At 36.8% G+C, this 13,682-nt stretch overlaps 1 protein-coding gene across 2 annotated transcripts in view; it reads right to left on the reverse strand.

The window, feature by feature from the left end:
* Positions 1–322: 322 nt before the first annotated feature.
* Positions 323–13,682, reverse strand: part of TTC27 (tetratricopeptide repeat domain 27) — a 128,484-nt gene continuing 115,124 nt past the window's right edge. For both annotated transcript variants that reach the window (XM_082305833.1, XM_082305832.1), the window contains 4 exons: positions 8,664–8,861; positions 5,041–5,152; positions 3,874–3,974; positions 323–452 (listed from right to left, as the gene is read on the reverse strand). In XM_082305833.1, coding sequence (XP_082161959.1) covers positions 330–452; positions 3,874–3,974; positions 5,041–5,152; positions 8,664–8,861 — 534 coding nt within the window. In that variant the 3' untranslated portion in view covers positions 323–329. The remainder of the gene's footprint in view (positions 453–3,873; positions 3,975–5,040; positions 5,153–8,663; positions 8,862–13,682) is intronic.

Here is a 13,682-nt window from a genome sequence, read left to right on the forward strand (position 1 = left end):
GGGGCGTCCCGCGGAGGCCTGGCGCCTGGGTGTGATGCCGCCAGGCGGAACTAATCCTCAATAATCGCCTTATAAATACAAGTAGCTCTGTTCCAGAAAATCTGGGCCTGAGGAACCAAAACAGGCAACTCTGTAAGACAGCGAGAGCAGATAAGAATCTTAAAAAGCAGCCTGAACTCTGAAGAAAGCTGACCACAAGAACAGCACTGTACAGAAAAATGTTTATTGAGAGTGTTGTTGCATAAGAATTGTTACCATTTCATCAGCAAAAGCTGTGGCAAAAGAAACATGTCAGTATTGTCTTCCTGTCACGAAATCCGCTCCGTGTGTCAGCACTGGTTTCTCAGCTGGTTGCTCAGTTCCTGAAGTTCAGCGATCATGTTGCCCATAGTTGTCACCTCATCAGCTATCTCACTGTGAACCTCATTACTTGTTGCATCTACAAAAAGTTGCTGCATGACAAAAAGAAATACATTATTTTAAAATACACATACAACTTCTCTGTTTCAGTGTAGAGACACAATACAGAAAGCTCATCACCGCTATCCTGCCTTTTGTATTTTTGGTACCTATGATGGTATCTCTCTCTTTAAAAAGTCCATTTTGTGGCTAATAAACAGAAGGTCCATATATATATATATATATATATATATATATATATATATGTATGTATGTATGTATGTATACACGCACACATATATAGATGTGTGGTCTGTGCCACACACCTGATATTTTGCCAAAGGGGATGGATCCTCCTGTGGATGTTGGGTTTCTGCTCTGACCTGACTGCCTATGCTGACTCCTGATCCCATCGAAAGGGAAGGACTTTACCATGAAACTCAAATTAGAAGAGCATCTCGCATACCGTCACTGCAGTTTACAAACCCACCTGCTGATAAATTAGTAGTTGTGAATTTTAATGGCTATTTTCGCCAGTGTCATATTCTGTTGTGTCATTTTCTCCAAAACCCCAAATAAACATCTTTTAACATTTGGTGTCAAGACATGTGTGGGTGGAGACATTAATCTGTGTGTAATTAAGTTATACAAGAGAAAACAAAACACTACAGAGTAATAAAAACAGTTTGCTCTTAAAGACCCTATGCCATTAAGAAAACCACAAAGCAGCTAAGTTATGATGAGCATAATCTTCACGTATTTACAGGGAAACCAAAGGAGAGGAGTGCTAAATGACTTGTCTAAAGCTTTGAGATACGCAAGCTCTGACGGGAGCTTTGTGCACGTTGCACCAGAACATGTTGCTATTGCAAGGCCAGGACCTGTCCTTTGACTCAGGTAATACGGAGGCTGTGTGAGGTACCGCTCCACAGAAATATGGTGGTGGGGGGGGACCCAAACATATGTTTCCCCTTTATTATGTAAAGGGAGAGTGATTCACACTTCATTTGACACAAACGAAAAGCCTACATTTAGAGACAAAAACAAACCAAGAAAACAAAAGTTGCTCCGGAGTACATCTGTACATCATTATATCATCAAAACATAATGGGACAATACAGATACGTATATAAACAAAAATGTACTTAAAAGGCCTGAACCAATGTTTTCAATGTGCCTCAGAACAGTGTTGTCACTGAACAAAGGAACATCTTACACAAAAATAGGAACATGTTCCTGCTACAAGTACAGAAACTTTTTCTGACTTTCAGCCCAAAAACTGCACACTGGGAATGTGACAGAAAAGTTTGGTAATTTCTAGCTAAGACAGCTAAATAAATCAGGATGAGATAATTAATTATTCACTTTTTTTTTTTTTCCACACAGAGAGATCTGTTCAACTAGATGCAGCCTGGGGAAGTTTCACGCACCATCATTCTTTGGGCTTTGTGCCCCACGTGTGTACCATTGTGGAGAAACATTTCATGTGTTTACGATACAGCTCCATGACCTTTCTCCTTTTCAGAGACCCCACCTGTCAGATCCAAATGATGCATGGGGGCAAGGAGCAGAAGAGAGCCCACTATGCTATTTGCCAGAGCATGCGACTGCCCAGAAGGCTCTGTCAAGAAAGGAACCCATGAACAACACATTTTCGAGTTGCAGCCTTCAGCAGAGTGTGGGTGCATCATGAGTCCGGCAGAACACAGGAGCTGGAATGTTGGAGATGGAGATCCCAGGAAAGCGAGAAGACCGAGAAGCGACATTGTTTCACCTGTACAAAAACTACTGATTTGCTCCAATTGCACGTCCTGACTACAAAATTTTGGAATTTTATCTTTTAAAAGTTACTTTCACTGTTCTTTATTCCTTCTGAAATCCTAACTACCGAGTCTGCACTTAGCCCATTTTTTTAAGTGCTTTTCTCCATTAAAAGAAAAAAGAAAAAAATGCCACACACTAATATTGACTCAGAAGGCAGCAAAAGAGATGCTGCAGTCAAGCTTGGACAGGTATAAACAGTGCTAAACTGTTTCTGCATGGGATCTTACAGAAGTTGACTGAGTTTTTAAACCACAACACACTTTGGAAATTCACTATGACTTCAAATTAAAAATAAGATGGCATCTTGAAAAGTATGCAAAAACAGGGAGATCAAATCAATAGCTTTATCTCTTAACATGTCAGTTTTCTCAGAAGTGCCATAAAACTTAGAGATACCATTATCTGCCAATAATAGAGGTGTTCATTTAATTAGTGCCTTCAGGGATTAAGAATACAATTTACTAGACTCACCTATTCCTAATCTTTCAGATACTGCATGATCTTGCATAATATAAACCACCTGTACTTGTATTTATGTAATTTTTGTCAAGTAGTCTTGCTTTCTCTACAGTCATACTCAGTCTACACACTTAAAAAAACCAAACAAACAAGCAAGCAAGCAAACAAACAACCCACCCAAAACATTTTATCAATCACAACAAAACATACATGTTGTGACTTTTTTCACCACATTCCAAAGACTTATGTATGCTAGTATCTAAAAGCACAGCTACGGAGCCAGCTTTTGTCTGCTTATACAACTTTTCTAGTCTTTTATCCTTAAAATTATAGGACTTAATATTGAGAGCGAGCCAAGTTTAGCACACGGATGACGGATCAACACTTTGTAACACAAGCACACATGTTATAAAACTTACGCTCTGTAATTCGCATTTACTAAACCCCACACACAGCCACTTCTTTAAGACATTAAGTGTATTTTCAATGAAAAAGTATTCCAGATCAGTCCTCAGTTAAACAATGGCTGTGTCTCATATTGTAAGATGAAGGGTAAAATTAAGATAATAATGGTGCAGAAATAGACTCGGCTCTTTGGGTACCTGGCTATGGAGGCACAACTCCAAAAACCAAACATATGATTCAAACATGATGACATTTTCCAGCAAATCAATATCTGAATTGGTAGGGTATCCAAGAAAACCTTATGAAAAAACAGTTCTTTCTTTTAATAAATAACTCTGTTTTTAAAACACTTCAAGTGATGCAAAGTAGTCCTGACACATTTTGGTCTTTTCTGCAGGTTTACATCCATTGTTTCTGAGACTGCCCTGCTTCCTCCATGAGTACTTACATAAGGAACAGGTCTTTGAAATGACTGATTTCTTTGAAACATTTGAGTCTGTTTGCCCGACATTTTAAGTAAAATTCTAGCTTAGTCTAAGATACAGCATTGACATTTTAGAGTAGTAGGTTTATTTCAGTCAAAGCCTAACAGGAAGAAGGTAAATAAAAGTCTACTTAAAACTGGAATCCTTAACAGCGTAGAAGTGAATATCCATCTGATGATCCACTGGGACAGTCAGGTATTACTTGATCTATAAATGACTCAAAACAGAGAAATGATTTCTGGCAACAGAACAAAGATCCCTAGCTTTCAAACAAAAATGCCTGCCTTTCAAACATTCCTACCTTTGCTTTGGATGACAAGCCACGTAAGTTGAGTCGAGCTGAAGAAAGTATCTGCAAAGCTTCCTGATGATTAGATTTGTTCTTGCTGCATTTTATAGCCACTAGAATCCAAACACAGAAGAAAAGGACCCAAAGCCAAATAAGCCTTATCTCTATAGCAACAATCTTTAAACAACAATGTTTAACTAAAAATCTTCATACCTTCCATAGACAATTTTTAATGTAATATCCCCCAAAAGAAACACAAAGTAAAAGAACACCAAGTAATTTTGGGAAGATAACTCGAAACCCAACAGGTTTATGTATCCTTCTTAAACATAAATATCACAGTACAGTGAATAGTCTTACCGAGTCTAAGTTTCGTCCATCTCCTGACCGGCACAGTCAATCAAACTTATGTGATGATTTGAAGAGTGAGACAAACTATAGATGCATTTTCACTTGAGTTATGAAACTGCTAGACTATGAAATTAATTGATTCCATATTTACCAGTCATATGTTTACTGACTCACTCAACACAATTTCTGCCTCATTCCAAGTATATTTTTGTATGCACTATCAGGATGATGCTCTCTGTTAGAGGATTCCCAATAGTAGGAAAAAATATAATTTAATAAGATTTATAATTCTACACATTTATGGTAAAATTATCTTGACTATACTCCTTTCAACTGTTACTTCTAATTACTTATTCGCTAGTTAAGAACTATGTGTACTCAATGTCCGAAACACAAGTGCCACTGACATTTGTCTCTTATTGAGCCAAATGCAAACACTGCTAGTTAATGCTGCCACGGATACATAGACATTACATAAAAATAAAATTAAAAATTAAAACTACAGTCAGTCATTTTCACCATTTTGGAGAAAACAGAGCTGTGAAATTAAAGCCAACTTCAAAACACTACTGGTGATGAAATTAAATGCTGGACAGCATGTGGAAAGTGTGTGGCAAAACTATCACAGCTTCTGCTAGCCCCCATTTCTATTAATGATTCTTCCTAGGTGAGAAAACATCAGCCATGCCTCCCAGACAACTTTGCTGAGATCATACACAGCTCTTCTCCTGTGCCAGAGTCCTGCTTGTAATTAAAAACAGAAGTCTCAAGCCTACTCCTTATACTACTTATAACTTATCTTATAAGTTCTTTTCAGGTAGAACATACCATGCGCAATCTCTATGGCTCCTTTCACCACTTCCTTAAAAGAAGAAACATCTTTCTCCCAATCACTTGATTGCATTTCACATTTATGTGCCTTAGTGAGACACTGCAGTGACTGCAAGGAGAAAAAAAATGAACAGTAGGTAAGAAAACAAACTAGTAGACTAATTTAGTTTTAAGTATCTATGAAATTAATGCTCAATCCAGAAAATGAATGTATCTTTACTATGCTGTGAGTTTCCTGTGAGTTGGAGTAGTGTCCTTCTCTGCAACGGTAAGCACCAGCTGTAACACAGATGTTCTTCACCAATATTGCATCTCAAGTATGAGAGGCATATAAAATAACGTGTCTAATTTTTATCTTTTAAAAATCTGTCTAGACTGATGGATGTGACCCATGTTTGCCAAGTCATCATAATTAAATGCACATGAAAAAAGGGAAAAATACTTGTACTCACACTTTGAACAGCAATTTTGTACCTAAAAAAATGTATAACTGAATACATCAAAGCTTTCTTTCTGTATATGTATTCTTGGCAATAATGTATTTTACAGACACAGCTATTAGCTGCCATACTGCTCTAGTTCTCAGTGTGAACAGGAAAAATAAATGTAAACAATATGGAAGGAGGGTCCCATTAAGAAAAAAACACATGAAAAATTTAAGCAGAAGAACTTAATTTTTGCTTTCGAGTTTTGTTTTCTTTCTACAGCATCAGAAACACGAAACAATACATGCCAGAAGTTACATGGCTTGGTTCAATGACAACTCTTCAATTATCTTTTTGAAGAGTTTAAATATCATATAAAGGAATAAACAACTTTCAGTGCAGTACATGTACATGAGTGCAATAAAGACTTCTGATTGCTGAACAAATACACATTAAATTTGGGGGTTGTCACCCCAGAAGGTTCTACCTTCTTTCTCCCACCAGAGTTCCAATCACTATGGCACAGGCGACTGAACTGCTCATGCTGCTGTAAATTGCAGTAACAGTGTGTTAAGTCAAACCAGAGCCAATTAATTTTTTTCATAATAACCTAGGTTATAATTGGTAGTAGCTCTGGCCAGCAGAGGAAAGAACTTCCAAGAGAAGGAACAACAGTTTTTACAGCAGTCTGATTTCAGTCTGCACGTGTCCGAGTCAGAGCAGCAAATTAGGGGGGTTTTGCTGACAGATGTCAGGGAGGGGAAAGAATTCAGTCTTGTGGGCTGTTTGTTTGCACTTCTGGAACCTGGATTTATCCTGGAAGGAAACAGTTATGAGCTGGGGAAAGTTCAAGGAACAGAAGGGGTTTCATAGCCTGGGTATGGATCAGCAGGAAACCTGAAGGTTGGAAAGAGTCCTCGGTGGGAAAGGGGTGGACTGGACTGCATTCAACATAGGAAAGAATGAAGTACTGAATGAGGTGGCAGGTCAGATACATAAAAGTGTAAGAGTAAATATATGCTAAGCTAAAGAAAAAAAACCCACAAACCCAACACTTCAATAGTTTTACACTCCTAACTTGTAAACCCTGTCTGACTTTGATTCAATTTACAAAGCGCTGTTGTGAATTGTAACTGGAGGCTCTAGTGATTCATGGCATCAGATATGGCAGCAGAGCAGAAAGGTAAAAAACCCAGCCACCGACCCACCCTTTACAATAGCCGGACATAGAAGGCTGTTCTTTCAAATGCAATGTTAGGAATGAAATTGGTTAAATATAATTAAATCTGCACTAAATAAGGTATTACATTATGGAATAAAGGTCAAACCCTACATTTGTAAGGAGGTACATGACACTATGATAGACCTGTTCCCATCTCTTTGTCCTATAATGCCACAATATAGTAAATAATGCCCTTTCAGAATTCATTGACCTTTTGCATAATAAATGTGAGTGGAAAACTGCAATGATACATCTGGAATTTTTCTAAAGATAGTTACGTTCACTTAATATGTGACACATGATGGTGCTTGTGGCAGTGAAGCCAATAAATACTCTCTTTAACATTTTTGCTTTATAATATGACATCGGAAAAGCTACCAGTGATTATCTAGTGTATTGTAAATTAAGTATTACACTGTAAATTAATAAATGCTGTGGCTGTAGGCAGTTTTGCTCTTGCATGATCTATATCTATGGTGCTGTCATACCGGGATACTTGGATACACATGTAAGCATACCTTAAGTATTTATAAATGTCATTTCATTTTGCAGGGCAAGCTAGACCGTAAGCGTGTTCCATAACCAGTCTGATTAGGAAACACAGTTAAAGTCCTGTCTGCTCTACAAATTGAAACCATGTTTTTAACTGGGTTAGTGAAAAATACGGTGATGTAACCAGATTCTGAAACGATTACATTTATAGTATAGACAGGGCCTCTGCTACTTTGCATGTCTGAGTAAGAATTTGAGGATATATTACAGGATATTGCAGTGTCTGTATTTCTGAATTCTAAATAGGCCAAATCCCTTTTGTTGTTCAGCTGTAAAGAAAAATAAGGAAGGAAAGAAGGGAGGAACTGGAGGTATAGTAGACACCAGCAATGACTAAACAAGGCATTTCACAGGGCAAAGCGTAAAGAGGAAAACAACGAGCAAGGCCCAAATAATAATAAATTTAATCCCACAAGCATACAATTTGCAGGCCCAACCATCTGCATAATATGCTTGACATCAAGTGACAAGCAATCCTCCAGACTGACATTTTTGCTCAGGCCAAAGGCATATAACCCCATTAGGAAACACATACTGAATGCTGACCTTGTGTATTTTCAGCTTCAGTGAAGATCTGATAACCCATAAGTATTTTTGGAGTGTGCAAGGCTATTTGAATTTTGGAAAGTTAATACCAAATGCACACTTCAGCATTCAACAAAGTAAACACTTCTAGCAGCACAGAGTGGTTATTTTAGAAAAGCAATCAACTTGATTACCTGGGAAGCGATAGGAACAAGAGATGGAAGTTAATGTAGCAAAACCAAAGACGGGTAAAGAGAAACCAATGGTTCAACAGACTAAGAATTAAATAGCATTATTTAATTCCATTTCAAGCTAAGTAAGGACAAAGCACTTTTACTCTGGAAACTCTAACTGTGGTATAGACTATCTTAAATGCATTTTCCCTTAGTGATTGCAAAGAAGAATATAGATGGCTTATGATGCCACTGGATCATGCCATTAAGATCCACTTTTTTCCAGAACCTGCAACATCTTGTCTTCAGAATCAAAGATTCCAATTTAAAACAAACACACACACACACACACACACACACACACACACACACACACACACCCCATTAGATTACAGCCATTAGATTGCTGTCAAGAGAAGTTTCAGAATACAAATCCAAGACAAGGCACAAATGCTGTGATAGAATGTTTTACAATGAAATACTGATAAAAGAGATTTTTTTAAAAATCCACAAAAACTGATGTAAAATATCTTGCTACTGTTAGATAATAAAAAAGTGTGCTGTAGGAACGTGAAAAGCACAAAATAAGCTTACAGAAACACTAAAGCAAAACATGTCTGGAACAAGAGCATGTCTTACTATAGCACTATAGTTTGTTAGAGAACAGAAGGTTCGTACCAGGAGTGTGTATCCATAAAAACATATACCTCACAACACATTTACCTTTTCAACATCTTCACCACTATCATTCTGTCCATTTCCATAAAGTCGGGCATAAAGTCTCCAGACTTCCCCATCATTTGTCACTCGTGAAGTCACTCTGCCCAAGAGCTCTTGCAATTTCCCCTTCAATCCACTCGCTACCTCTCCAGTGCGATCTGCCATGCCATCCACTACGGCTCTGACCAGAATAGCCAGCACCTTAAGAAAACAGCAGGAAAGAGGTTTTATTCCAACTCAAATCAACATCAGTATGTATAATGATATCTTGTAATTTTTGGTCTCCATTAATGATTCAGTAAAATACAAATATAGTACCATATGACAAGTAAAGAATTTACTAAGAAATTCATTATTAGGGGAGTAATTCAACTAATTTAAACCTCATCTACAAGATTCTATGGTTGGTGAAGATAAAGAGGCCAAAGAGCTAAATAGAAATCCAGGTTACAGGGACATGCTAGTGTGAAAGAGAATGGTATAGGAAATTGTGACAGTATCCTAAAGGTATTTTCACCTTACAATACCATTAATAAAATGATCAGTAAACAGACTGAACCAGATTAATTCAGGTAATGGAAGACACTGTTGTTTACAGGACCTCTATTTAACCACCTGCAGAAACTGAAAGATGTAGAGTGGATGAGATGATGGAAAGTGGAAGGCAACTGAATGCTACCTTGGGAAACTCTGTTTAATGCACTTCTGGTGAATAACCAGTCAAGTCAGTTCAATCAAACTTTTTACAAGTACTCATTTAATGGCTGTACTTTCTGAGTCACTGGCTTGAGAATGTGGCATCTGACATGCAGAAATGCTGAGCATGTGCAGCTGCTGGTGAACTCAATGGGAGCTAGGCTTTGCATGTGTAAAATACTACATAATAGCAAGTGTCCCAGAAAAAAAAAAAAAAAACATAAGCCTTCATGTCCCAAACTGGATGCTGAAAATTAGAAACCAGTTTCGCTGTGCCTCAGTTCTTTCTCAATAAAATGAGAAGGAGCAAATGTAAATTAAGACATTGGATCATATGGTGAATTAGAAGAAAATAAAGCCCAGAAAAGCTGTGGCTTATTAAGTGAGAACTACCTGTTCTGTGTAGTGCATGAGACAGAGACTGGGGAAGAAATAATGATAAAACCAAAACGGAAGTCTCATAAGGCTTGCATTCAAGATCGGCCAGTAAAGGGTATACAAACACCTTCGTGCTGGTACTTCCTAACTTGTGAGGCTATCATTTGGCAACTTTAATGCTACAACATTTTTGTCCATGTGATATTAATACTTACAATGAAATCACGTTAATAGCAATGTTAATATCAAGACAGTAATAAAACCAGCTTCAAAGATGATCTGTGAATAGCCCCAAACCACACAAATATACCACTACTCTAGTAAAAGTGCACGCAGTCTAGTAAAAGAGGTGCATCCTCACAAACAAAGATGTAGTTCACTGGCAGAAAGTAATGCAAAAATTATGACAGTATCAAAGTATATTACACTTAATATAAAAACATATACAGTTTAGTATTTGTGATAGTCATTTTCCTAAAACAACTCTTCTTCTATAGAATGACTCAATTAACGTGCATCCCAAGAATTAATTACTGAGTTTTATCAGATATAGGAAATCTTCAGCAAAAAACCCCAAATAAGTCAAAATGGCTGATGTTGTTATGAAATAAATCTATGTAACAGAAAAGTGAAAAAAAAAATCATACATCTCCCTAGTATCTTTTCAGAATCAATATGAAATCATAATAGCATCTGAACATCAGCTAAACAGCTCCCCCGTCCTCCCCCCCAAACCGTAACAGTTTAGCCCTTATAAAAGGATATGACAAACTGGCTATTCTTTTCTTTTCTGTTAAAAGAGCTCGGATTTTCACTTAACAGAAAATATGATCAACTATCAATAGTCAAAAAGTTCCGAAATGCATATTGCATTCATGATTTGGAATCTAAGGGACTAAAACCCAGCATTAAATGAACCAGGTCTTCTATAATGATTTGCTAGAAAAAACACCAGCAAATATTGATATTTCCATTACTACAGCATTGTAATAAAAAAAAATAAAGAGGTGTAAGAAGAAATATTAAACTATGTTCTCTTTTGAAAAGGAACTAGAACCGGTCCTGAGGATTCACACATACATGTATGACTTCTCAATCAATTTCTCAGTTTAACAAAATTGTTATTCAAAGTCCAAAAACTTAGTACATATGAATATCATGTATAGTTTTCAAGAGTTTTAAAGCCAATGATATTTTGTTTGCATATGAAAAAAACCCACTGGTTTCCTCAGTCAGTAGGATTTAGCAAATGAAAAATTACCCATATTCCCATAGAGTTCAGGCTTTGCTTACACTTTCATCATAATAATCTATCTCCTTTTTTTGTAATTCATCATGTCAGCTTTAGCACTACAGCAGTTAAAATAAAACTAGTGTGAAAGCTCGGATTAAAGGGTCCATTAAACAGTAATGAATCATTAATGCTATTTGGCTGTGCCCAGTTGTTTAAAGCTATTTCAAATTGCAAGTGAATTGTGCTAATCATCAAAACTTATTAGCAATGTCACAGAGCTTTCCATTTTAAACGGTTGTCTTAAGTGTTAAATTTTAATGTCTATCTTTGAGAGATTTTAAACTGCCATACATGCTAAACTACTAAAGCAATGCTCTGTTGCCACACAAGCAGTAGAGGTTTTTTTATTTTTTAATGCCTCTTTTAATGAACTGGGCTCCATATGACCACTGTGCAAAGAGTTTGCATTTAGTGTGACATCACACCATCTGCATTCGTTCTTCTCCTTTGCTTTCGTGAATAAGGTGTGTTTGCTAAAAAATGAAGAAATACCACCATTGGACAAAACCTTAGAAACAAACCCAGTAATTTTTAAATGCTGTGATTGCTATCAGTTAATCTCATTCCACAATTGTTCTCCAAACAGCTCCTTTCATATAAAAATTCACTTGGTCAAACCATTTTTAGAAGCTTCACTAGTACTAATCAAACTTGACAGTGCTCAAGTAAGTAGAGAACCCTCAGATACCAGATCCAAAATGACAAATCTGCAGTCTGTGAGCTCTCCCTATGCCCCTCCCAAATTAATGCTTTATAATAAAGACAATTGTCATCAGTGAGCTACTTAAAAGAAACAGAGCTCCAGACATTATTAATTCCTGCCCTCGCTCCTCAAAATGCCCTTGGAACATGCTCTTGCAACCTTTTATTAGAAACAGTCTGGGAATACGAACCGCTGAAATGAGGATGATATTTGATGGAAAGGGTGACAGAAAAACTTTGCTAGATTCTCAAGAACACAGAATTGCAGATAGTTGCCATTTGTCCATACTTCCGAATTCATATTCTTTGACAGCACAGGACGAAGATCTGGTTTCTGAAAGTGATGTAGCAAAACAGCTCTTCCACCAACAAAATAACTTTATTATTCACAGAACTGCAACTTTCCAAGTAAAAAAGACCACTTGCCTCCACAAACATGCATGTGGTGCACAGTAGTGTGATCAGCAATTGCAGAAATCTTTCAGTATATTTACCACCTCAGACAAATAATTCAGAGGATAAATTGATGATTACAGCAGGTAAGGCTTTCTCCTTGGGTCCTTTTTAGCAACTGATCTACTAGCTGAAACTACAGATAATTCAGTGAGCCTTTATCTTTTATTACATAACATCTATATTAAAGGTTTTCAAGATATATTTCTCAGTAGGTTCATCAACATTAACAGGAATATGGAAATTTGAAGAATTTTAAGAACCAGTAAGGAAGGAAGGTAAGAAAGCATGCTTATGACATTGAAGGGGAATACTGGGAAACTGAGACTTTTGAAAGTATGTCCTTTGCTGTAATCTTTTATTGCATTGTTGCTCATTTATAAAGAGCCCTTCAGCTTTTCCTTGTTCAATTCTGTCTGCAGAATCTGTACATACATATCTTCAAGCCTCATGATATCCTGGTATCAGAACCTTTGCCACAAGGATGACATCGTTAAATAACTAGAATAGCTTAGAAGCAAAATTTCCCAAAGCTGCATTCTGTACTAGAGAAGTCTGGCACAAAGAGACAGCAATGGCCTAACAGAAATCACAGATGAATATATGAATGCCTTACTGTTCTTCGAAGAAATCAGTGATTTACGAATATGACTTCATACTATGTTGAAATAAAATAAAAATCCTGATGTAACTACACAAACCAAGGACATTTCAAATTATATATTCAACTGCATACTCTTAATTGATGCATTCAGTCTCACAAGGAGTATTCTGCAACAACAATTATGCTAAAAGTGATTGGTGAGTGGCTTTCTGTTTGCACAAAGAACTGGAATCAATGACAACTTGTTTCTTCCAGTCCCGTGCATATTTTTCTGGATTTTTAGATTCCTACCTTCTTCCTCACACTATATCATCCAGCTTAGTAGTCTACCAATTAAAATCTACAACAACTACAAATACTAAATATAACCTGAGAGAAGATCATGCTATGTTGCATGGAAACAGCGGTGTATGCTTCAACTTACTCATGTTCATGATTTTACTTTGTTAAAATACAATTGCACAAGAGGGTCAGAGAGCATCTCTATTTAAAACAGGCCAGTTGGCAAATGGGAGAGGCTCAGAAATTTATGGTGAGCTTTGTAAACAATCTCAGCAGAAGCTTTTAGTTTTACGTGCTTTTTTTTTGTTTTGCTAAGGGGATACTCTTCCTTGTAAGATTATTGATTAAAGCCTTTCTGAAATTCTTTAATCAGGCTCTGAGGTTTTTCTTGGCCAACTAGTAAAATCCTTCTAATCGAGGAAACCGTATTACAAGTTATGATGAAACCCATAAGGCGCTTTACACATCAGAAGCCAAAGTTAAAATTAGGATGCAAAAAAAAAATTTAGGATGCATAGCATATACATACTTCAGTAAAAAAGATAAAAGTTGTATGAGAACAAGACGAAAAAAGAGTTATACAACAAAAATAGAAAGTTAGTGCAAGCAATAT

This window comes from Platalea leucorodia (assembly GCF_965183815.1).
Source record: "Platalea leucorodia genome assembly, chromosome: 3".
Lineage (NCBI taxonomy): Eukaryota > Metazoa > Chordata > Aves > Pelecaniformes > Threskiornithidae > Platalea > Platalea leucorodia.